At 35.6% G+C, this 21,854-nt stretch overlaps 3 protein-coding genes across 3 annotated transcripts; 2 read left to right on the top strand and 1 right to left on the bottom strand.

Moving 5' to 3' along the window:
* Positions 1-1,515: 1,515 nt before the first annotated feature.
* On the top strand, positions 1,516-7,648 carry fundc2 (fun14 domain containing 2). Its single transcript, XM_022676235.2, has 5 exons — positions 1,516-1,654; positions 4,482-4,623; positions 4,720-4,795; positions 6,585-6,713; positions 6,970-7,648. The coding sequence occupies exons 1-5, from the start codon at positions 1,633-1,635 to the stop codon at positions 7,045-7,047; spliced, it is 447 nt and encodes a 148-aa protein (XP_022531956.1). The 5' UTR covers positions 1,516-1,632; the 3' UTR covers positions 7,048-7,648.
* Positions 7,649-9,550: 1,902 nt separating this feature from the next.
* On the bottom strand, positions 9,551-11,669 carry cmc4 (C-x(9)-C motif containing 4 homolog (S. cerevisiae)). The gene is made up of 2 exons (XM_007247062.4): positions 11,411-11,669; positions 9,551-9,820 (listed from the first exon to the last, which is right to left on the bottom strand). Exons 1-2 carry the CDS (start codon positions 11,466-11,468, stop codon positions 9,684-9,686), a joined length of 195 nt encoding a protein of 64 aa, XP_007247124.1. The 5' UTR covers positions 11,469-11,669; the 3' UTR covers positions 9,551-9,683.
* Positions 11,670-11,879: 210 nt separating this feature from the next.
* brcc3 (BRCA1/BRCA2-containing complex, subunit 3) lies at positions 11,880-21,347 on the top strand. Its single transcript, XM_049466437.1, has 8 exons — positions 11,880-12,115; positions 13,874-13,994; positions 16,072-16,158; positions 16,638-16,726; positions 16,888-16,943; positions 17,653-17,784; positions 18,725-18,768; positions 20,250-21,347. The coding sequence occupies exons 1-8, from the start codon at positions 12,011-12,013 to the stop codon at positions 20,396-20,398; spliced, it is 783 nt and encodes a 260-aa protein (XP_049322394.1). The 5' UTR covers positions 11,880-12,010; the 3' UTR covers positions 20,399-21,347.
* Positions 21,348-21,854: the final 507 nt, after the last annotated feature.

Genomic DNA, 21,854 nt, shown 5'->3' with positions numbered 1-21,854 from the left:
AAAAAATTACCTCAATATTTAGTGGATCCTCGTTTTGCAGAAAAAAAACAGCCTCTTAACTTCTATAGCTTTTAATGTGACTCTGGCTTCTGGTTGAAGGTTTTTTGGACCATTCCTTTTAACAAAACATCTCCAGTTCAGTCAGGTTTGATGGTTTCTGAGCATGAAAAGCCCGCTTTAAATCACACCACATATTTTCAGGAATATTCAGGTCTGAGAACTAAGATGATCATTACATAATGTTGTACTCGTTTCTCTGCATGAATACTTTAGTACATTTTGAGCAGTGTTTAGGGTCATTGTCTTGTTAAAGTATCCAGCCCAGCTTGGAATCCATGCGACCCTTAACTTTAAAAGATTCCTGTACCTGCACTGACCACACAGTCCAATGGCATGGTAGAAACACCACCAAATTTTACTGTGGGGAGCAAGTGTTTGTCTTGGAATGCTTTTCTTTTTCCCCATGTTGCCACTCTTTAGAGAAGATGCAAAGAAGATAAAAACTTGCAATTGGCCACCCTTTCTCATAATTGAATTCATCTGTATACGTAGGTCAAGGGTCAATGAGCTTACCAATTTTTTTGTTCCAATAATTAGTGGTAAAGATATTCAAATCAATAAAATGACAAGGGTGCCCATGTTTATGCACTAATTATGTTTAAAGGATTATTGCACACTTTCTGTAAATCCTATAAACTTCATTTCACTTCTCAAATATCATCTGCTGTATGATATAATTGACTGAAAAGATTTATAAAGGAAAATCCTGACAATTATCAGGGATTCCAAAACTTTTTCATACCACTGTATATACAGCTCTGGAAAAAATTAGGAGACCACTTCAGTTTCTGAATCAGTTTCTCTGATTTTGCTATTTATAGGTATATGTTTGAGTAAAATGAACATTGTTCAAGTTGTTTTATTCTATAAACTACTGACAACATTTCTCCCAAATTCCAAATAAAACTATTGTCATTTAGAGCATTTATTTGCAGAAAATGAGAAATGGCTAAAATTACAAAAAAGACGCAGAACTTTCAGAACTTGAAAAAATAATAACTTGCAAAGCAAATAAGTTCATATTAATAAAGTTTCAAGAGTTCGAAATCAATTTTGGTGAAACAACCCTGCTTTTTGTCACAGTTTTCATGCATCTTGGCATGTTCTCCTCCACTAGTCTTACACACTGCTTTTGGGTAACTTTATGCCTTTACTCCTGGTGCAAAAATTTAAGCAGTTCAGCTCGGTTTTATGGCTTTTGATCATTCATCTTCCTTTTGATAATATTTCAAAGGTTTTCAATTTGGTAAAATCAAAGAAACTCATCATTTTTATGTGGTCTTTTATTTTTTTTTTCCAGAGCTGTGTATGTAATACGTTTTATTTGTCCTTTTTTTTATTATTCAGGCAAAAAAAGGTTGTGACTTTTTTATCTCAGTTTTCATCACTACTTAGCTATAATAAATTTTAAATATTTAAAAAATACATTTTGAACTGTGAATAAGAGACTTTTATTTTGAGTGAGGAAAGCTGTCACTAAGTGGGAAAAAAACAAAGCAGCGGCTCCGTGTTTGTCACGTGGTCGGGAGGCTGTGCTCTGGATTACAGTCCGACTAGGAAACACTAATAAAAATGGCTGAGAAGGCGAAGAACGGTGAGGCTTTATCGGGCTGTGATATGGGTTTTAATACTAGCTGGGATTATGAGAGCGTTCCCGAGGAGCAGTGTGTGTTTGTATTTTGAGTGAAGGAGGCTCCTGGATAAGGTTAAGTGTATAAGAGGTGTTTTAGCTGGGCTCAGCTGTGTCCTTCAGGCTGCACTGAAAGGCTCGTTAGTTAGTGATGAATGCGGGCAGGCGAGTTAGATATCTAGGGTGTTACTTAGCGTTAACTGTTTAGTTTAATCGTGTAGAAACATAAACTGACATTTTACTATAGCTAGTACTGATCTAGTACTAAGCTGGGGTAGTTATTGAACATTGTTGAACAATCAGCTAAAGGGCTGATTAAAGCTAGGGTAGCCGTTAGATATGATCTGGATGATGTTTAAAAGATGCACTATAAAACACATTGCACATTGGCACATTGCCTTTGTGGGAAATGAGAAGCTGTTTTAGGAAAAAAAAAAAAACTTAAATTTAAAAGGACTGACTGGTATTTGAGGCCCAGCTAAGCTAGTGAAAGGAATAGCTGACACACTGATGCAACACCCAGTAAACTATATAGCTAAGCTAACAAGAAAAACAAGCCAGAATGGTAGTTTAAGCCATTTAACCTAAAGTCACACCAGCAATACAAGTTAAAAACTGTGTTTTTACTAGTAAAAACTCTGTAATTACACCGTTTTAATAGTAAAATGTAATTTTAGATGTGTGTAACTGAAGCTCAAAAGTAAATATAGATAATCCAGAGTAAATAAAACTCCATGGTAACATATGACTTAATATGACTGAATAAAATTACATTACATTAGCTTAGGATATGTTATCCTGGTAATAATGTCTAATGTCTAGTCAGAATGTTTTTTTAGATCTCTTAATCAGTAAATCAGTTTTTTGCTTATAACAAAAATAGCATTTTCCAAGAGTCTTTTAAATGTGTAGGAACTTGTGTACTCTGTACTCTCTGGCTTCATTTGTTATTTCACTAAAGAAAAGACTTTTAATAGTTACAGACTTATCTTTATTTACAGTGTTTCTGTGTCTATTGCTAGTTATAATGATGAAAGTATGAATGTGCTGTGTGTAAGTGTGTAACTGCCTGATCTCTTCCAGAGTTTGTAAATTATTATTTTTTAAAAATCATTTCCAAAGCTCAGTTTATTTCCATTGCTAATTACCAGCTGCAAGCTATTAACCAATGAATTGTTTGCTACTAATGAACACTATATAACTATTTATTTTGTATGGTATACTTTAACAAAAGGCTTATTAGGGATGCAATGATTATTCAATAAAATTAACAATGACTAATTATATATATATATATATATATATAACTTGTAGCATTACACAAAGTACTAGGGACAGAAACACAACGGGAAAAGCATAGCACTCAACTCGGCCTGCGTCTCCAAAAGTGCCCAAACACAACAGATCACACATTTCTTTACTAAATAGCAGCAATTACACATTTAAAAGACAATGTTCTGGACATTTGAAGGGCATTTAAATCAGCTTTCACATTCAGCTGTTTTTATCATTTTGAAGTGAAACAGAAAGCTAAAAACAAGAGCCGTACCCACAGCAAGCAGAGCTGGAGGGCATGGCAGAAATAATCACTGACTATAAAAAAAATAATAGTCAGATTAGTTAAATATCAAATTAATCATTAGTTGCAGCCCTAAAACGAATATATATTGTACTCTGGATTTTGTACTATTTTAGGTTTTTGACTGGACCTAAAGAGCTGTCAAAAATATCTGAAATACAGGGTAAAAATGGGGGTGTTCTAAAATGTTTGACCTTAATATATACCTGTAATGTATAAAAAGTTTTTTTAACAGTTAAATCTGAGTTATGACATTGTAATGTCATTTAAAGCCTTTTTAAATAAATTTTTGCATGTTTATTAGAAGCGTTTTATGTGGATTCATCTGGACTTTTGAACCTCGTAGAACCAGAATTTGCATTAGCTCAGGGAGTATTTGTAAGTTAACTACTGTTGTATGCAGTAGATTAGGCAAAGCCTCAGCGACATGGCACTAGTTGTTACATTTGCATGTCAAGAGGAATTATAGCTATACACTATGAGAGCTGCCTTGGGTTGTCATGCAGGGTTGATCATGTGTGAAACGTGGTTTCTGAGGGGTTTAAAATGTACACTGCATTAGCAGGACAGTAAGGCACGCCCATTGCACCCTTTAGTCTGATCCAGTGATCAACATGGCCATGGAGGCCACGCTGATTTCAGCCTCTGTGACTGTTTTAATTACAAATCCGTCTGATGGAAACTGATCCCGACAATCTTTTGGCCGCTGCGCTAAAGCTATTTCGGTTGTGTGTGGGAAGAGGCAGTGTCCAAGGCCAGCTGTAGTCAAGGTCACTTCCAAGGGAGGAAGTTGGAAGCCCCCTCGCAGCTATAGAGGCCTGGGTTGTGTTTTAATATGTATTGATGGGGAACATGGTCTGAATGTGGAATTCCAGAAGAAAGCCATTCATTCACTTGTATGACATTTTTCATGTCTCAGAAGTGTTTTCATTCATAACATGAGGGAAGGGTGGCTCTTGATTATGTAACCTTGGATCTCGGGCTCTCTTCTGAGCTCCTGTGAGTAATTAAGTTTGTCAGTGTTGTTTAGGGAAACAGTTGTACTTTGGAAACAGTGGCTATGTAATGTTGCAGAGCAGGCGTGCTAGTTAGTTAGTAAATAAGTTATCCAGTAAATGTAGATGAACAGTGCGCATATTTGGAACTGAATTATGGCTAAATATTAACTGTACAAGCTACATTTATTCACCTTTTTCTCTTTTGTTCTAACAGATGCTGAGGAATTTGTGATGGACTTGGCAGAACATGTCAAGAAACAGAGATGGTGGAATAAAGTGTTTGGCAACAATTCTGGGCCAGCTGCCGAGAAGTATTCGGTAGCAACCCAGCTCGCTATCGGTGGAGTGACTGGCTGGTAAGTTATAAAATGTAAATCTAAACAAAATTATCATCCTTGAATAGTGTCTATTGAAATGTTTAACATGCCTTGTGTGTACATTAAATCCTTCAGGTGTGCAGGGTACCTGTTTCAGAAAGTTGGGAAACTGGCAGCATCAGCAGTAGGTGGAGGCTTCTTTTTGCTTCAGGTAATTCATTTCGATATAAGCTTCTACCCAAATCTTACTGGTCAAGGCTGGTATCAAATAGCTAGTTGACAAATTAAAATTAAATATTGCAATAATTTATTACTGCTATAATTATGTTGTAATTATGTTAAGAATGCTGTTGTAATCCCCTTTATTTATCCACTTTGTAAATGTTGTAATCCAAAGTTAGTTAGAAGAAAACTACCAACATGCCAAATTGACATACAAAAATGTCATCGGATTGCAGTATGTGAATTGATCATCAATTTTTACCTCAGGGTACAGCTTGGGAACTCTGTATATGTTGTGGGGTGTTCTCTTGTGGGTGAGGGTTTAACACTCGCCGGTGTGCACATGGCAAAGTGTCATGATTTATTGAATTAAAGCTGTGTTATAACACAGAATCTTCTCACTATATTTGCTATATCAGCTCTGACCAATCAGAGGGATGAGACCATTTGCTTGCGTGAAACCAAACCAAACAGAGGGAGAAAACTCTCCAAGTAAAAAAATTCATCAACTGATCCGTACCATAGGAATTAACTACAGGTGTGAAAACACTGTGTAAGTTGTACCAATGCACCAGTTTGGGAATATTCCAGTGTCCAGCTAAACCACTGTCAAGAACCACTGGATATTGTTAAAACCATTTTGATTAGAAGCAGCCCAATTGGTAAATACATGGTAATCAGGCATGGTGCATATATGCACTAGAACAGTGACTCAACCTGGCAATTAACTGGGAGTTGAATCAGGTGTTATTAAACAGGAAAAGCACAGAACTGTGCAGGAAGCCTGTCAAGACCAGAGTTCCCCACCCTTGCTGTAGGAAAAGATTCTTTGAATTAAATTTGTGCGATCTCTTATGGCCACAGGCGATTCTGCAGATGATCATTTAACTAAATCTAAATGTAGTCCAATATACAGCTCTGGAAAAAAAAGAGACTACTTAAAAACGATGAGTTTCTTTGATTTTAAGAAATTGGAAACCTCTGGAATATAATCAAAAGAAAGATGGATGATCACAAGCCGTCAAACCAAGCTGAATTTTTTGCTTGAATATTTGCACCAGGAGTGGTATAAAGTTATCCAAAAGCATTGTGTAAGACCGGTGGAGGAGAACATGCCAAGATGAATGAAAACTGTCATTTAAAAACAGGGTTATTCTACCAAAAATTGATTTCTGAACTCTTAAAACTTTATGAATATGAACTTGTTTTCTTTGCATTATTTGAGGTCTGAAAGCTCTGCATCTTTTTTGTTATTTTAGCCATTTCTAATTTTCTGCAAATAAATGCTCTAAATGACAATATTTGTATTTGTAATTTGGGAGAAATGTTGTCTGTAGTTTATAGAAAAAAACAACAATGTTAATTTTACTCAAACATATACCTGTAAATAGCAAAATCAGTGAAATTGATTCAGAAACTGAAGTGGTCTCTTGCTGTTTTTCCAAAGCTGTACATACACAATCCAATATTTTAAAAGAAACTTTTTGGTTGGAGCTGACTGGTTCTGTACACATCACATTGTCTGCTAGAAACTTGCTTATTGGTAATGGATGAAGAGAGGCTGCTCAACAAAGTGAGCTTACTAGATAATAAATAATCCAGACCCTATTCTTTTTTGTTAGCTTTAATATAAATATCTTTAATATAAACAAGTCTGCAGTCTGTTGCAGAGCTCTCTCTTCAGCACTTCACTGTGCAGAGTAACCTGTGTGCAACAGCCCTAAATTATACAGGTATGTTGGTGTCTAATAAGCCACTTGTTTATTTTGTTCTTTCAGATTGCCAATCACACAGGATACATTAAAGTTGACTGGAAGAGGGTTGAGCGGGATGTGAACAAGGCCAAGAAACAGCTAAAGCTAAATGCTGAGAAGCCACCTAAAGAAGTGAGGACAAAAGTGGACGAGGTATGAGATTTACTCCTCTTTGTTTGTATTGTGTTTTCTGGCGGTTGATAATAATAGTAGTATACATTCCTAAGCAGAGAATCATAGACAAGTAAATGCCTAGTAGTGTTCATGTACCTACACACACCTACTTTCTTTGTTGTACTCTTTTGTGCTGTTTGCCTTACTGTCTTACCAAAGTTTACACACTTTTTGATAATGGATAACATATAATTTATTCTTCCTTTCTTTCTGTTTTTCTTTTTTTTATGTAAAGGTGCAGACATTCGTGAAGAAGAACATCGTCCTCACAGGGGGCTTTGCTGGAGGATTTCTGCTCGGCCTGGCCTCATAAGAAGCCTCTCCTTTGTTTTGTGTGTTATACAGTATAAAACAAAAAGATGTCTGCTTTCAACATGTAACAGCTTTTGGCATTCAAATAATCGCTACTGCAGCTTTAACCAAGTACTCGTTACATTAAAGATTTATTTATATACTGTAGCTATTTTATCTTGTCTTTCTTAGCAAACGCAGCTACTAAGTAATGCTTGAAATATTTGTAATGAGTTTATTTTATAGTTTTGTTTAGTTTTTTTTTTTTCCTTTGGCATGTACATTTTTTTTTTCACATTTTCGCTCACTTTCCCTTTGATTTTGTTACAGTTCATTTGAACCATTTTGGATTATGTGATGTGAATTTGATTTGTGGTGTGAGTATTTGATACATACTGTTAAAGTATGTATGACTAAAGATGTCCACAGTATGTGTACGGCACCCTTTAAATTCTCAGTATGTTAAAAACTGAAAAGTTAAAGGAATGTTCAAGAATTTCCCCTCATGCCAAAATTCAGCAAAATATGGAACTCATTCGTTTTAGAAGGAGAGGAAATACTCAATAGGATTTAGTCCAAAGTTGTATTTTCTTAAAATAAAAGTGAAACTTTTAAGTAAATCAGCTATTGTGTTGTAAGCTGTCCCTTACTTGTTTTTCTGCTCCACTTATTGTTTTAGACAGGCAGGGTTAGTTATTCTAGTTTTAAGGCTTTGATTGGAGGTGTTCTCAGCACAGAACTATGCTGACTTGATATATAATTAATGTGTGATACAAAACAGACTAAAGGACAGTTCCATTTTTTTAAGTAATTAGATGTAATCCTAGTCATAGTCATTCAGAGTGATTTGATGTCTGTACAGTGTTGATAAATTATGTGCAAATGCAGCAGTTTTATTACTGTTCAAAACTGATATTGTTTTATATATAATGTTAATAGTACTATAAGCTTAACACATTTTTGTTTGGGTACTTTCATGGGATTGATATTTGGATTGTATTCTGATAAGCTTAAGCCACTTGAGTTTACAGTTGGTAGTCACCAGTTTAATTAAAATCTGATCGCTATGTGGAACAGATGCTGTATTTTTCTCACTATAAGGCACACCTAAAATCCTTTAATTTGGCCAAAAAAAATCAGTGTAAAAAGTACAGTGTTATACAGGAGTTTCAGTTTAGTTATCCAGCAGTATTAGCATTAGCAGCTAACTGGGCTAAGCGCTAGCTCTTTGGCCAATTAAAGGCAAGTATATAGGCCTGTAGCTTGCTGCTAACCCAAACTAGTACTGCTGGTGCAGAATTATCATTATCCGCTAAGCGCTAGCAGTTAGCCGCTAATCCTAATGCTCCAGTTGCTAGATAGCAAAGAGTCCATAATATACAATACTTTATGTTTGCTTTTTAGGGGGTGCTGTCATCTACCTGTTTGTGGCCTGATGTTTGTGAATTCTCATGTTTATCTTTTTTTTTTTTTTCATTATTTTCTCAAATCTGAACATTAGTTTTTCTGAGTTAAAGTGTATCGTGTAAAAAAGGGATGGAGGTTTAAAGGAGTAATCTAACTACAGCTCTATTCACTATGTAGTGCACTGGCTGGGTTCCGCATTTTTATATGTAGTAGTGTTTGAAAACATACAGGATGTGTCCCAGTTGTGTACGATTTACTAATACTAAGTAGTTTTTAAGTATGAAGTATGCAGTATAGTTAAAAGTGTAAAAGTTGAGTTTACCCAAAAATCCATGATTCATATTTAGGACACTATTATCGAACAATGCTATGGTAAATGGAAATGGCAGAGCTACTTATGTATGGAACAATATTGGGGGAAAAAAATTAAGGAAAACTAGCAGTGATGTATATTCGCACAGCAATGCTTCATGACTTCCGGTTAATACTAAATGGGTTAGGACATGAATAGATTGTGTACTAATCTGCTAAATGTGCACTATTAAAATGAGTATACAGTATATATGTATTGTTGTACACAATTGGGACACAATAATAGTGCTTCATTTTTTAGGGCACTGTTCCTACAAGCCTACAGTGCACCTTAATATTGTACAGGGCAGAGTTTCTGACACAGCTTAGGTGACTGCATGTGGTAATGTAAAAGAGAGATAGACACTAAGGCTGCAACTAAAGGTTATTTAGATTATTGACTACTCGTGATTTTTTTTCTCTGAATCTTTCAGCAGAATGTGACACTTCTGGAGACAGACCAAGTTGAGTGTAAACGTGGAAGGATGGTTTATCTCAGCAAAGAAGAAGTGCTCACTAACACAGATTTAGACACATTTGAGAACAAAATATGAGATGAAAAGGCCTTTAGTGTACATAGGAAAAATCTCATTATTTTTTTTTTGTTTGTTTAATGTAGATTATATCCTATTCACAGATCCATAGATCCTTTTATCACATCAGAAACAGTTGCTAAACATCGATTTATGGCAAGTGAATCTAAGCAGCTCCTTCTGACTCCCAATGTATCCTTTTGACTTTACAAAAAAAGGTGAGAGATGAGCTCATTTAGCTTGATCTTTCTTTAATCCACTCAGCAGCACATTTTAGGATCATTTCAAGTCTTGGGATCTTCCATTCTTTAGTGCAGTTAATCAAATGGCATTACGCAACATCTGACAAAGTCTGTGGTTAAAAAGGTTAGGTTTTCTCTTCAGCCATTCTGTATTGTTTCTCAAAGCCAGAACAGCACACTGAGTTGACTCCACGGTGGGATTCGCAGCATTTCCGCATGGCCCGGATCACATCCACACATCGACTTTCAATGTATTTGTTAGCTGTTAAAAAGAAACAGAAGCATGGTGTCAGCAGATGTTGTAGATCAACAACAACAGATATAACAATATATGTAGCTATGATTATATAACAAGTTACTAATATTATTAGTATGGAGTAGTGAGTGAAATTATAACTAAAACCCATTAGGCTAAACTGTAGTGAAAAGACATGACTGAATTGTACCCCATTAGTGTGGTTAACTGTAACATTAAAGGACCAGTTATAACAGTCACTACAATTCTGGTAAATAGCAGGCAGGGTTAAAAAACATTGTACCTGGGGCGTTTATGATGAGTGCCAATTTCATCATAACGTTTTTGAGGGCCTTTTTGACTGTACTGCACTTTTTGGATTAACTGACCTTTCTTTTTCTAGTAATTCAAAGTTTTCTTATTACACAGTTATTTATTACACTGGTACCTGAATTTAACTAAGCAAAGGATCTGGGGTTGCTGCAGTTGGTCATAAAATGAGAACAACTGACAACTTTAATATACTAAATATAGACCAGTTTATTCAATAAATTGATTTTTCTTCCCTAATGGCACGGGCATATTCCAAGATGCAAATGCCAAGATTCATGGAGCTGGAATTGTGAAAGAGTGATTTAGGGAGCATGAGATCATTATTTTCACACATGGATTGGCCACCACAGAGTCCAGACCTCAACCCCATTGAGAATCTCTTTGTGCAGCGGTCAGACTCTACCAACATTAATGCAAGATCTTGGTAAAAAAAAAAAATGAATGCAACACTTGATGAAATAAATCTTATGATATTGCAGAAGCTTATCTACACAATGCTGCAATCAAAGCTAAAGGGGGTCCAACGAAATCTTAGAGTATGTGACCTTTTTTTTTTTTTGGTGGCGACTTTGGCCAAGCAGTATATTTCAGCATGACCTCTGGTTAAGCAAATTTCTCCTTTGGTAGACAGATAACTGACCTTAACTGTAATTTTTAAAACTTTACTTTCAAAGTCAAAGTATTTTACTTTGACTTTGAAAGTAAAGTTTTAAAAATTATTAAAGTTTTTAAAATTAAAAAATTAATTAAAATTATTACATTATTTTAAAGTTTAAAGTTTTAAAATCATTTTTAAAACTTTACTTTCAAAGTCAAAGTATTTTACTTTGACTTTGAAAGTAAAGTTTTAAAAATTACAGTTAAGGTCAGTCAATCTGAAAATTGCAGTACAGTCACAAAGACCATCAAAAACATTATGATGAAACTGGCACTCAACAGGAGCACCACAGGAAAGGAAGAGCAGGGTAAATTATCAGACTTACTAGCCTTAGAAACCACAAGATAACAGCACCTCAGATAAGAGCACATAAATGCTTTACATAGTATTCTGGTTTGTTTAACACTTTTAAGTTACTACTAGATTTCTTATGTCTTCCTGCAAGGTCTGATTTACTTCAGTATTCATCTACATTTAAGGAAATAAAAGCCAAACTTTGCTGTATAAGTTTTATTCTATTCCAAGAACTCACTGTTTGTGTGTTTTTTGTATTTTCATTTTATGTATTTATTTTATTAGTTGTTGTTAATCACTGTATTCACGCCTAAGCGAAAACAGTATTTTACCTTGTAGACATTTCTGGATGGCACACGCCTGCTTCTGACACGGGTCCTTCTGTGACATCTTCTCAAGCAACACACAGCATTAACACACAGCTTACTAACAGCTTAAACTCGCTTTTTAAAAAAGAGGTTTTAATTTAATGTAATCAATGCACTGCTATAATAACAGAAAGTCGGAGGTTAACGAGCTAAGTGACAGTGCTCGAACAGCAGCACCAAACATAAACAACCTGACGTCACGCCAGCTCGGTGCGCGCCCGATTTCCTTCCGACCAAAAACAACGAGCTTCCTTTACAGGTCGAGGCAGCCTGTATTTATGTTGTTTAACATTTATACTGTTAACGGAGCAGGGTTGTGAGATTGTTTATTGGTGCGGTTTTGTTATGTTTGGGAGCACATTATTAAATTCAGTTTTTGTAAGGGAGTGAGTGAGTTATTTTAGTAAGGTGTCCCCCGGAACCATTTACTGATGTACACACCCGTGCATATCTAGGGTATATACACACAGTGCTGATGCGGAACTTAAGCGCTGTGATAAACTGATAAATAAAAACACACTGAACTGTTCCTCGTTTAACTGAATTAACCTGAATAATAAGAAAATGGCGGTGAGCGCGGTACATTTAGAGTCGGACGCGTTCCTGGTGTGTATGAATCACGCGCTGAGCACAGAGAAAGAGGAGGTTATGGGGCTGTGTATAGGAGAGGTGAGCGCGCCTGCTTATTTTATACTGTGTGACTTTTATTTTCTGCTTGTTGAGCTTTGAAGATTAGATGGTAGACTTTCGTGGCCAAACTGTGCAACACTTTTTGGAACCCGGTTAAATAAAAATCCGGCGAAATTAAACATTAGATAAATTAACTAGATTAGCTAATTAATAGTTATTTAGAGTTCCCTATTACATCAGTGTTTTCTTATTTCTTCACGAAATCAAGGAAAGAGCTCTGTTTTACACTAGATTTTTAACTAACTAGCTTATCTAAGTAAATTAATAATTATTTAGAGTTCCCTATTACATCAGTGTTTTATAATTTCCCACACAAGAAATAAAATAGCTCTGTTTACACTAGCTAGTAAACTAGCTTAGCTAATTAAAGGATATTTGGAGCTCCCCATTACCTCAGTCATTTATTTCCTCACGAAATAAATTAAAGAGCTCTGTTTCATAATGGCAAGTTAATTCTATCTAACCAGCCTAGCTAATTAACAATTAGTTAGAGCTTCCCATTAGCTTAGTGTTTTATAATTTCCACCCGAAATCAGTGAAAGAGCTCTAGCTAGTTAGTAGTTAGTTAACCAGCTTGGCTTATAAATGAATATTTAAAGTTCCCTATTACCTCATTGCTTAATTGGTAACGTTAATTGCCAATATTAAGTTACACGTTATAGCACGAACCTCAAATGTAATATTTCGATTATACCACAGTTCCATTATCTCTGTTTATTAAAAGAATTTGACTTGAAAAGGATGAGAAAATACGATCAGTTTGGTTTTAAAAACTCTGCAAGTTTAAATAGTTCCATTGCTGCTCTGTTTGTAGCTGCGCTGTTTGGCTGGTAAGCGCTACATCGTTGCTAGGTTACCTGTATGTGGCGGAGTAATACATAAAGAGCTTCGGTTACAGTGCATTACTGGCTGATAATGACACTCATAAAATGCCTTTCAGCCAATCACACTGCAGGGTCGGAACTAACTGTGGTGTGATAATTATTTAGAGCTCCTTACCACATTACCTCAGTGTTTTATAATTTACTCACAAAATAAATGAAAGAGCTCTGTTTTATACTAGTTTGTAAATTCTATCTAACTAGCATATTTAATTAATAATTATTTAGTGCTCCCATTACCTCAATGTTTTTTATAATTTCCTCACGAAATCCCTGAAAGAGATTTTTCCACTGACTAGTTAACTAGCTAGCTTAGCTAACCAATTAATGGATATTTAGAGCTCCACATTACCTCAGTGTTTTATTTTTTCCTCATGAAATCAGTGAAAACTCTGTTTTACACTAGCCAGTTAACTCTAACTATGTTAACTAGCTTAGATAATTATTTAAAAGTTATTTAGAGCTCCATATTAGCTCAGTGTTTTATCATTTACTCAGGAAATCAACAAAAGAGCGTTGTTTTACACTAGCTTGTTACTTAGCTAGCTATCTTGTGTAGTTTTGTGTAGATTGTACTGTTGCTAAATTGTTATAGCTGATCTCTGAAATGAGAGTTCATGCTAGTGACAACTACATTACAGAGTTTTAAAATCAAATCATCCGTAAATCAAATCAGAATTATTGTCACATCACAGAGTACAGGTGTACAGAAGAGTAATAGTCCACAGTATGCAGAGAGCAAGAGAGTTGTACTGGTAAAAACAGAGTAACTATAAGTTACACAACTGTAAGTGTTTGCTTAAAAGCTTATTATACAATATCCATATTCATTGATGCTATCACTCTGCCTCCTCAGGTCGACACAAACCGCATTGTTCACATCCACTCAGTCATTATACTCCGAAGGTCAGACAAGAGGAAGGACCGTGTGGAGATTTCTCCAGAGCAGCTCTCTGCAGCCTCGACTGAAGCTGAGATATCCTTTAATTTCACTGTTATTATGACCTTAAAGCACGGTCATTAATTGAGTTTAGTGCTTCATCTTGCAGAAAGGACACTGCATGTCCATACGTTTGTAGACACCTGCTCCTTCACCATTTCTTTTGAAATCATTGATAGTAATAAGGAGATATTATATGATATTAATAATCCTGCATACCAGACCCGGAATAAACATAAGCCTATGGTAGGTAAAACTTTGTAGTTGGCATAGCAGTTTAATCCAAGACCAGACCAAGACCACTCTCTATGTGGTGGCTCAGTTGGTTAAGCTCCTTTGTTGGGTCCTTGAGCAAGGCTCACCTAACCTAGCACTGTGTGTAGGTGTGTGTACATGTGTGCATTCACAAGTCTGAAGGTGTGTGTTCATTGCACAGTTGGATTTAAGGCAGAGGTCAAATTCCATGTGGGCAACAGTTGAATGTTGCATGTCTTGTCTTGTCTGAAATATTGCCACTAACAGAGCCTAAGTGAGGCCACCCTAACCTTGTATTATTCATCATTGACTGGGTTGTATTTAACATTTATTATTTGTATTTTTTGTAAAATATTTGTACTATGGTAAATATTCTATTATTTGGTTTGGTTTATATAGCGTGGGTATAGTGCTGGGCGGTGACCAAAAATGTATATCACTGGATTTTTCAAGATGATGTTAAAGTCCCGATTTTTGGAATTATTTATTATTATTTTTTGCATGACTGAGTTTTAATAAAGGTTTGTGATTTACTATGTGACTACTTTAAATTAAGGCTTTGATTACTATTGGGTTTACTTTGTTCCACAAAATTACACAATATATGAAGACTTCATTAGCAGAAAGACAGATGATGAATGTAAACAATAGACCTTAAAAAGAGATACGCCAACAACTTTAACACTGCTTCCTTTAAAAAAGAATCTATATTTTAAATAGTTCCACAAACACTATAAATGGACCTAAAATACTCAAAATGTAAGTTTTCAGGAAGATATTTCTCAAATGTTCTATTGCACAAATAAGACACAAGTTTAATATCAATTTACAGTATGTTATTCCTAAAGCCATTAGAGGCATTAAAGTATTTATGTAGCTGTTTATCAGTCTGAATTCCCTTGGTTCTCCAGTTAACAAATACTTTCAGTTCAGTGTGCATTAATATTATCCTTCAAGTTACAGTATTAATATATTTAAAAGGGCTGTAGTTACTCGTATGGCAAGGAGCAGCAGCAGAAGCTCCAGAAGTTCAGTTCTCTTTTCTCTCCAGACAGGGTGGGCCGTTTGAATCCACAGAGCTGAGCTATCATTACTTGTTATGCTAACTGGCTAGCGTTAGCTGGTAAGCTCTGTTAGTGTGCTTCTTCAGCTCTCCATAGCGCCTCTAGGGGTATGTGAAAAATGCATTCCGGTTCTATATTCCCTTCCCGTATACCAGATGAACTGGTATACTGCCCAGCACTATGTCGGTATTAGTATTAGCATTTGCCTCCTCTCGGGTTCTTATGGTGCTATTCAGTGGTGGATTAAGAACAATAAAAGATGTGCAGTTCACCTTCCATTAAAAAATAAGTTATTTCTGTAATAGTTTAATATCACGTTTAGAAATTGTATAAAATGGTTTCACCTGCAGACTAAACTAAACTCTTTTTTTCAGAGATTTGATAAAAAAAAAAAGATCTGAGCAAGTTAAAAGACCTTTCCTGTCAACAACAAAGTACACACCCTATTCAGATGTGAGAACTCAAGCCACTCACCAGCCAAGGGTATTTTTAGATCATATTTTTCTTGCTATGTTGCTATTACTGAAATGCCACTGCCAATCCTGAGGTATTGGATGGTAATCCATCAATCCAGAGAACAGAATTCCACATCTCTATATACAGCCCAGTGCTGGGGGATTTCCCACACCTGCTGAAGCTTTGCATCAGACATGATGATTTTAGGATTATTTTAGTGTTCTATTCTTTTGACTAGCTATATGAGTTCTTTTTCTTAACCTCAGTTAGGTACATTTTTTATTGTAACCATATAGAAACTTAATGCCCCCAGTGATTTCTTCCTTAATGTGAAGCACAGATTGGCTGAAATGACTGGACGTCCTGTGAGGGTGGTGGGATGGTACCATTCTCACCCACACATCACAGTGTGGCCATCGCATGTTGGTAAGTCTATTGAGCTCTGACCCATTTAAAGCAACGCTATCAGGTAGGTGCTGCGATGCTAACTGCATTATGTAACTGTGGTGAAGCAGGCAGGGCAACGCTTCTGATAACTGCATATTTGTGTGAAAATCTGTAATATAACCCTTTTTTAAGTTTACATGCTTCTTTCTCTTTCAGTCATGTTTTTTTTTTCATATCTCGGCATGTCAAGAAATGCATGTGTAAAGCGTGTCCTTTTAGTGGACAAATTAGAAGAAATTTAAGAAATACCAGATCTCCATAGTGCTGCCTTAACTATTAGGGTGCAGCTCACAGCCAAAAGAAAGAGACCTTTGTCATTTCATGATAGAATATGTAGATTTTAAGACCCAACACATTCAATGACCCAACAACCACATCCAGGTTTTTATTATACTATATAATATTACCTTTGGACATGTCTAACCTAAACTACTTTTTGTGTTTGTCATTCTGTACAGATGTGAGGACTCAAGCCATGTACCAGATGATGGATCAGGGTTTTGTTGGTCTTATCTTTTCTTGCTTTATTGAAGATAAAAATACTAAGGTAACTGAAATGCATGAGCTTTGCATGGAAACCAAATAATACAAAGGGTCATAGATTGTCGATTTAACAGTGACTGAAAATCATTGTTTTAATGATAAATTTATGTTATTGCAATGTTCAAATGTTGGCTAATATTAATGCTAAACTTTCTTTTCTCATAGACAGGCAGAGTTCTGTACACTTGCTTTCAGTCCGTGCAAGCACAGAAAGGATCAGAGTAAGTACTGCATATAAATAATAAACTCACGGTACCTATCAAGAGGGTGGGTAGCACTTCTTCATGAGTTTTTTCAATGTAGTGAGTGAATTTACATGCAGTATATTTGTGTATTTGTGTTTTAAAATAAGTAAGATCATTTAAGTGAGATCTATTTAAGTGGTTTTAGTTGGTTACCGTGCCGATACAGGCACTCTGGCCTGGTTCAGTAACAAAGGAGTTATTATTTAGCATGTTAAAATCTGCTCAGTATCGTTGAGCTCAGTATAATTACACTAATTGATGCTTTTCTTTATCATGTTTAGGTATGAGAGAATTAATGTGTATCACTGAACTGTCTAACTTTAATTTAAAGGGATTAAGAAAATATTGCTGCCTAATTGTTTATCAATTACAATATTTTTATGAAGTCCCATTGTTTACACTTAAAAGTAATTGAAAATACAAAATGCTTTTAGTACATGGATATTGTGATCTCTTATTGCCTGTACAAATGGTGTTAAAACAGTTTGGTAACGGCTTTTATTTGTATTTTGTATTTTATTTTGACTGACTTTAAGTGCATTGAGAATCTTAGGCTTCTAATACTACCCACATTGTTTTTTATGTTCAGTAACAAAGGAGTTATTATTTAGCATGTTAAAATCTTCTCAGTATTGTTGAGCTCAGTGTAATTAAATTAATTGATGCTTTTCTTTATCATGTTTAGGTATGAGAGAATTGAGATCCCAATCCACGTAGTTCCACATGAGGCCATCGGCAAAGTATGCCTGGAGTCTGCAGTAGAACTCCCTAGAATCCTCTGTCAAGAAGAACAGGACACATACAGGAGGATTCACAGGTAGGCTCCACAAATGCTCTTTCTCTTTCCATCTAATTGTAAAAAATGAAAGAAACTCACCCTGGATTTACCCTGTTTTACACTTAAAGCATTATTTGCCACTCACATTTTTAATTAGATTTAAAATGGAGGTTTAGATTTAAAAATTTTAAAAAGTTGACTTTAAAAAAGTCAGAAAGTTAAAAACGCTTGTGGAGAATAATTAATAATTTATGTAAGTTATGCATAATGTGTGTATGACCTATTAAAGACTATATAAACTATGTACATTAAATATTTATTTAATACTGTGCGCTATTATTTAATCTCTTAGACTTTTAATTACTGAAACACTGACAGATGTGACTGCTCTTATTTGCTTCTGACACCATCTATTTGCATACTGGATGCAAATAGATGCTCTTTTCAGTGATATTCACTGTCAATGTGTAGCCCAAAATTACTCAAATTCCCAATTAAGAGTAGTTTTCTCAATTGAATTTACAGTCAGTAAACCTCTAAGATCTTTAAATCATTAAAACATTTAGACATGCCACCTGTTCCAATGGTGTAATTCTGCATGGGTGAGCACTGATGCCATTAGCAGAGAAAGGGTTAACAGTGCAACAGTGCTCACCTTGCTCTTACAGCCTTTAAAACTGATGCCAGACAGTAAACCAAATCATAACTGTACACATGAACATAAGAACATGTAGTCCAAGGTGAGGTGACTACACATGCTTTTAGTACATAGATATTTTAATCCCTTATTGCCTGTACAAATGGTGTTAAAACAGTTTGGTAACAGCTTTTATCTGTATTTTGTATGTTATTTAAAAACTGACCTTAAGTGCATTGAGAATCTTAGGCTTCTAATACTACCCACATTGTTTTTTTTTTGTAACTTTGTTCTGTTATCACAATGAACTGAATAAAATTTGTTTTTATTTCCCCTTTTTAGTTTAACGCATTTGGATCCAATCACAAAGATACACAATGGATCAGGTATACTTTCATCCTTAATTTCAGGATACACATGATACAAATGTAAAATATGACCCTGTTTACACCTGGTCACTGCATAAATTTTGCGTATCAGGATTATATCTGGATAAAGCTAAACCACATATGGAAATATGCAAACATACTTGAGTGTAATCATACCCAAGACTCATTTATCTACTGAAATTACTTAATATAATGCCCTGAAACACATTTGAGCCACATATTATATCAGTGTACATCATCCTCTCTAAGACAAATACATCAATCTAATATCCTCCCAGTACAGTAAAAGGCACTTCGGATTATAAGACACATTATGCGACACTGGTAAGGAACAGGGGTATCGCCATGTTTTCCTTTTAATTCAGCAGGACCTTGAAAGCTAAGCTAAGTTATCACTTTCAGACCCTGTGTTCATTACACACGTCCATTTTACATAACGCTAATAATGCATATTGTCCATCAGAATAGAACATTCATCAGCCAATGAACAATTTACAGTAGTTACCCCCACCCACCTCATCGGAAAAAACAGCAACTCGGACATTAGGGCATGGCAGCACTAGAGCCAACAAGGCAAAGTAAGAGCTAATTTTTGACAAATTTTATGTGATTTGGAACATTTTATCATGTTAATATTACTGTTTATGAATGATCTGTGAAGTAAAAAGGTCAATATCATGGCATCCAATGCAGTGGACATTAAAAAAGCAATTAAATATTTTAGGATGTATTTTTATGCAGATTTGTCTTTAAACTATTAAAGTCTTTTGTGTGCACAGCAGACAGAAAACAGCGTTCTTATATTTTCAATGGAACATAATTCATCTCTGAAAGGGTTAAATAAACAGAACTGTAGTTCTAAAAAAAAGTCAAACTAGCACTGGATGTTAATCTACACAGAATTCTCTCCTGAACACTGTTTATTCGGGTGAGTAAAGCGTTTCCGTTAATTTACAGTAAACATAGATTTTTAGATTTCCACTAATGCCGCAGACTACGCAGACTACAGTCCGATATACTACCCACTGAACGGTGAAAGAGCTAGCGCTGAGCAGCCTTGGTGCTGGAGAACTAATCTGACACTCCTTTATAACGCTGCACTTTAGTGGAGTGGCTTTACTGCTCCTTTACAACCTGACTGGTAAAGTTCATACATAAGGCACACCAGATTATAAGGAACACTGTCAATTTTGGGAAAAATTAAAGGAGACTTTAGTAAGTTGTTCAGTGAGCCAATTTGCATATTATGTTCCACACAGCAATCAGCTTTTAGTCTGAATAACTGTAGACACATTTAGCTTCCAAGTCTGACTGCATGTGGTAAAAATCTTACCAGAATACAGTCCAGATACTAGTCATACACATTGTCTAGGTGTAAATGGTGTGTATGATTTTGGCTTTTTTAAGTATTTATACATTAAATGTGATTATGGTCAACAGTATTAAAATCATCTGTGTTTGTTGTTCGTGTTGCTCAGTGTTCACAAAAAACTTGTGCAGCCAGATGTCGGCAGTAAGCGGCCCGCTGCTACAGTGGCTGGAGGATCGTCTTGAGCAGAACAAACAGAGCATCGTGGAGCTCCAGAAAGAGAAAGAGAGACTGATACAAGAGCTGGCCTCATTATGAAGATAAAGAAAGGGAGAATGTAACTGTAGCTTCAGTGTTCTGTGCTTCTTTTTATTTCTGAAACTACTACTGCTGCTGCTGCACTGAGAACAGTGGCCTTTATGCTATATTGCCATTCTCAGCTTGGTTATCACTGGTTGTGGGGAAATAAGAAAGGAAGTGAGGGTGGAGAATTGAGAGAGATAGTGGGAAAGAAAGAAAGACAGACAGACAGACAAAATGTTTGTAACATCGCTTCTGTTTTACCTCTGGGGTTTCCAGTCTCTGTGACGAGGGTTCTGATTTGAGACCTGACTATATAGACTAATAGACCTGTTTCATTCTAGTTCGACTTCATTTGATGCTACACACTTACAGTAATCATTCACATCACATTTGGCTGTGCTTTTGTGCCATGTTACTAAGTTTAAACCCACCATCAGAAGGTCGGATGGGTTTCCAACTTGAATAAGAAGTTCTTTGCAACAAAAAAAACAGTCCAGAAACAACAGATATACAAATACACCGATCAGCAGTAACATTATCACCACTTCCATGTCTCTGCACTTAATGTCTATTGTAACTGCTCCTATATACCATATAGGCACACTTTGTATTTCTATAATTACGGACTGGTGGTGACGTTATTGTGCTGTGCTGGTAAGTTGGAACTGTGCTTCACAATTCCAGCTCTTTTGGACAAGTATTTTAAAAGTCATACAGACATCAACATATAAAAAAAAACCCTCACTGGAAAATATAATTAAATGTGACAAAAGTTGCCTGATATTACAAATGCTGGTATGCACAATTTACATATGCTACTTTTTTTCCAAGAACACAATCTAAGGGCAGGATTTACAGTACTGTTTTGCTGGTGCTTTTTTTTCTTTTTTTTTTCCATAAGCTGTAAAATTGAATGTACAAAAAAACAGATCAAAATGTCAAATAAAATGGTGAATTTAAACAATGTGCTAAGAATTTTTTCTTACATGTCACATGTAATCACAAATAAACACATCCCACAGTTCTCTCTGCAATAGGACAGACAGACAGATGACTGTCCAGCAGATAACGTGTTAAAGTGATTAATGATGTGTGTGTGTTTGAGAGTTTTAATGATGTGAGCACACAAGAATTTCAATGTGTTTTGCCCCACATGGCCTCATGCAGAGTCTTTTGGAAACATTTCTATTGGTCATTCAACATGAAATTTTGACAATATAAAAAAAAAAACTTATTAGATTTACATTTAGTTAAAAAGAGAGCGTTCAAGATGGGTATTGGCTGGGTTTTCCAGCATGACAATCACCTAAAACACAGAGCCAGGACAACTAAGGAGTGGCTCTTAAAGAAGCATTTTAAGGTCCTGGAGTGGCCTAGTTTCCAGAGCTGAACCCAATAGAAAATCTTCAGATGGAGCTGAAACTCAATGTTGCCTAGTGAGAGCCTTGTGGCTTCAAACGAGTGATTATTA

The sequence above is a fragment of the Astyanax mexicanus genome, chromosome 17, assembly GCF_023375975.1.
Source record: "Astyanax mexicanus isolate ESR-SI-001 chromosome 17, AstMex3_surface, whole genome shotgun sequence".
Taxonomy (NCBI): domain Eukaryota; kingdom Metazoa; phylum Chordata; class Actinopteri; order Characiformes; family Acestrorhamphidae; genus Astyanax; species Astyanax mexicanus.
This window is presented reverse-complemented; position numbering and strand designations above follow the sequence as displayed.

Bases quoted from the DNA above. Each gene is read 5' to 3' on its own strand.
- fundc2 (XM_022676235.2), top strand. From the start codon at position 1,633: ATGGCTGAGAAGGCGAAGAACG. The intron at 1,655-4,481 runs GTGAGGCTTTAT...TTGTTCTAACAG, and splicing joins GGCTGAGAAGGCGAAGAACG to ATGCTGAGGAATTTGTGATG. The intron at 4,624-4,719 runs GTAAGTTATAAA...TAAATCCTTCAG, and splicing joins ATCGGTGGAGTGACTGGCTG to GTGTGCAGGGTACCTGTTTC.
- cmc4 (XM_007247062.4), bottom strand. From the start codon at position 11,468: ATGTCACAGAAGGACCCGTGTCAGAAGCAGGCGTGTGCCATCCAGAAA. The intron at 9,821-11,410 runs GTAAAATACTGT...TCTTTTTAACAG, and splicing joins CATCCAGAAATGTCTACAAG to CTAACAAATACATTGAAAGT.
- brcc3 (XM_049466437.1), top strand. From the start codon at position 12,011: ATGGCGGTGAGCGCGGTACATTTAGAGTCGGACGCGTTCCTGGTGTGT. The intron at 12,116-13,873 runs GTGAGCGCGCCT...CTGCCTCCTCAG, and splicing joins TGGGGCTGTGTATAGGAGAG to GTCGACACAAACCGCATTGT. The intron at 16,944-17,652 runs GTAAGTACTGCA...TATCATGTTTAG, and splicing joins CAAGCACAGAAAGGATCAGA to GTATGAGAGAATTGAGATCC.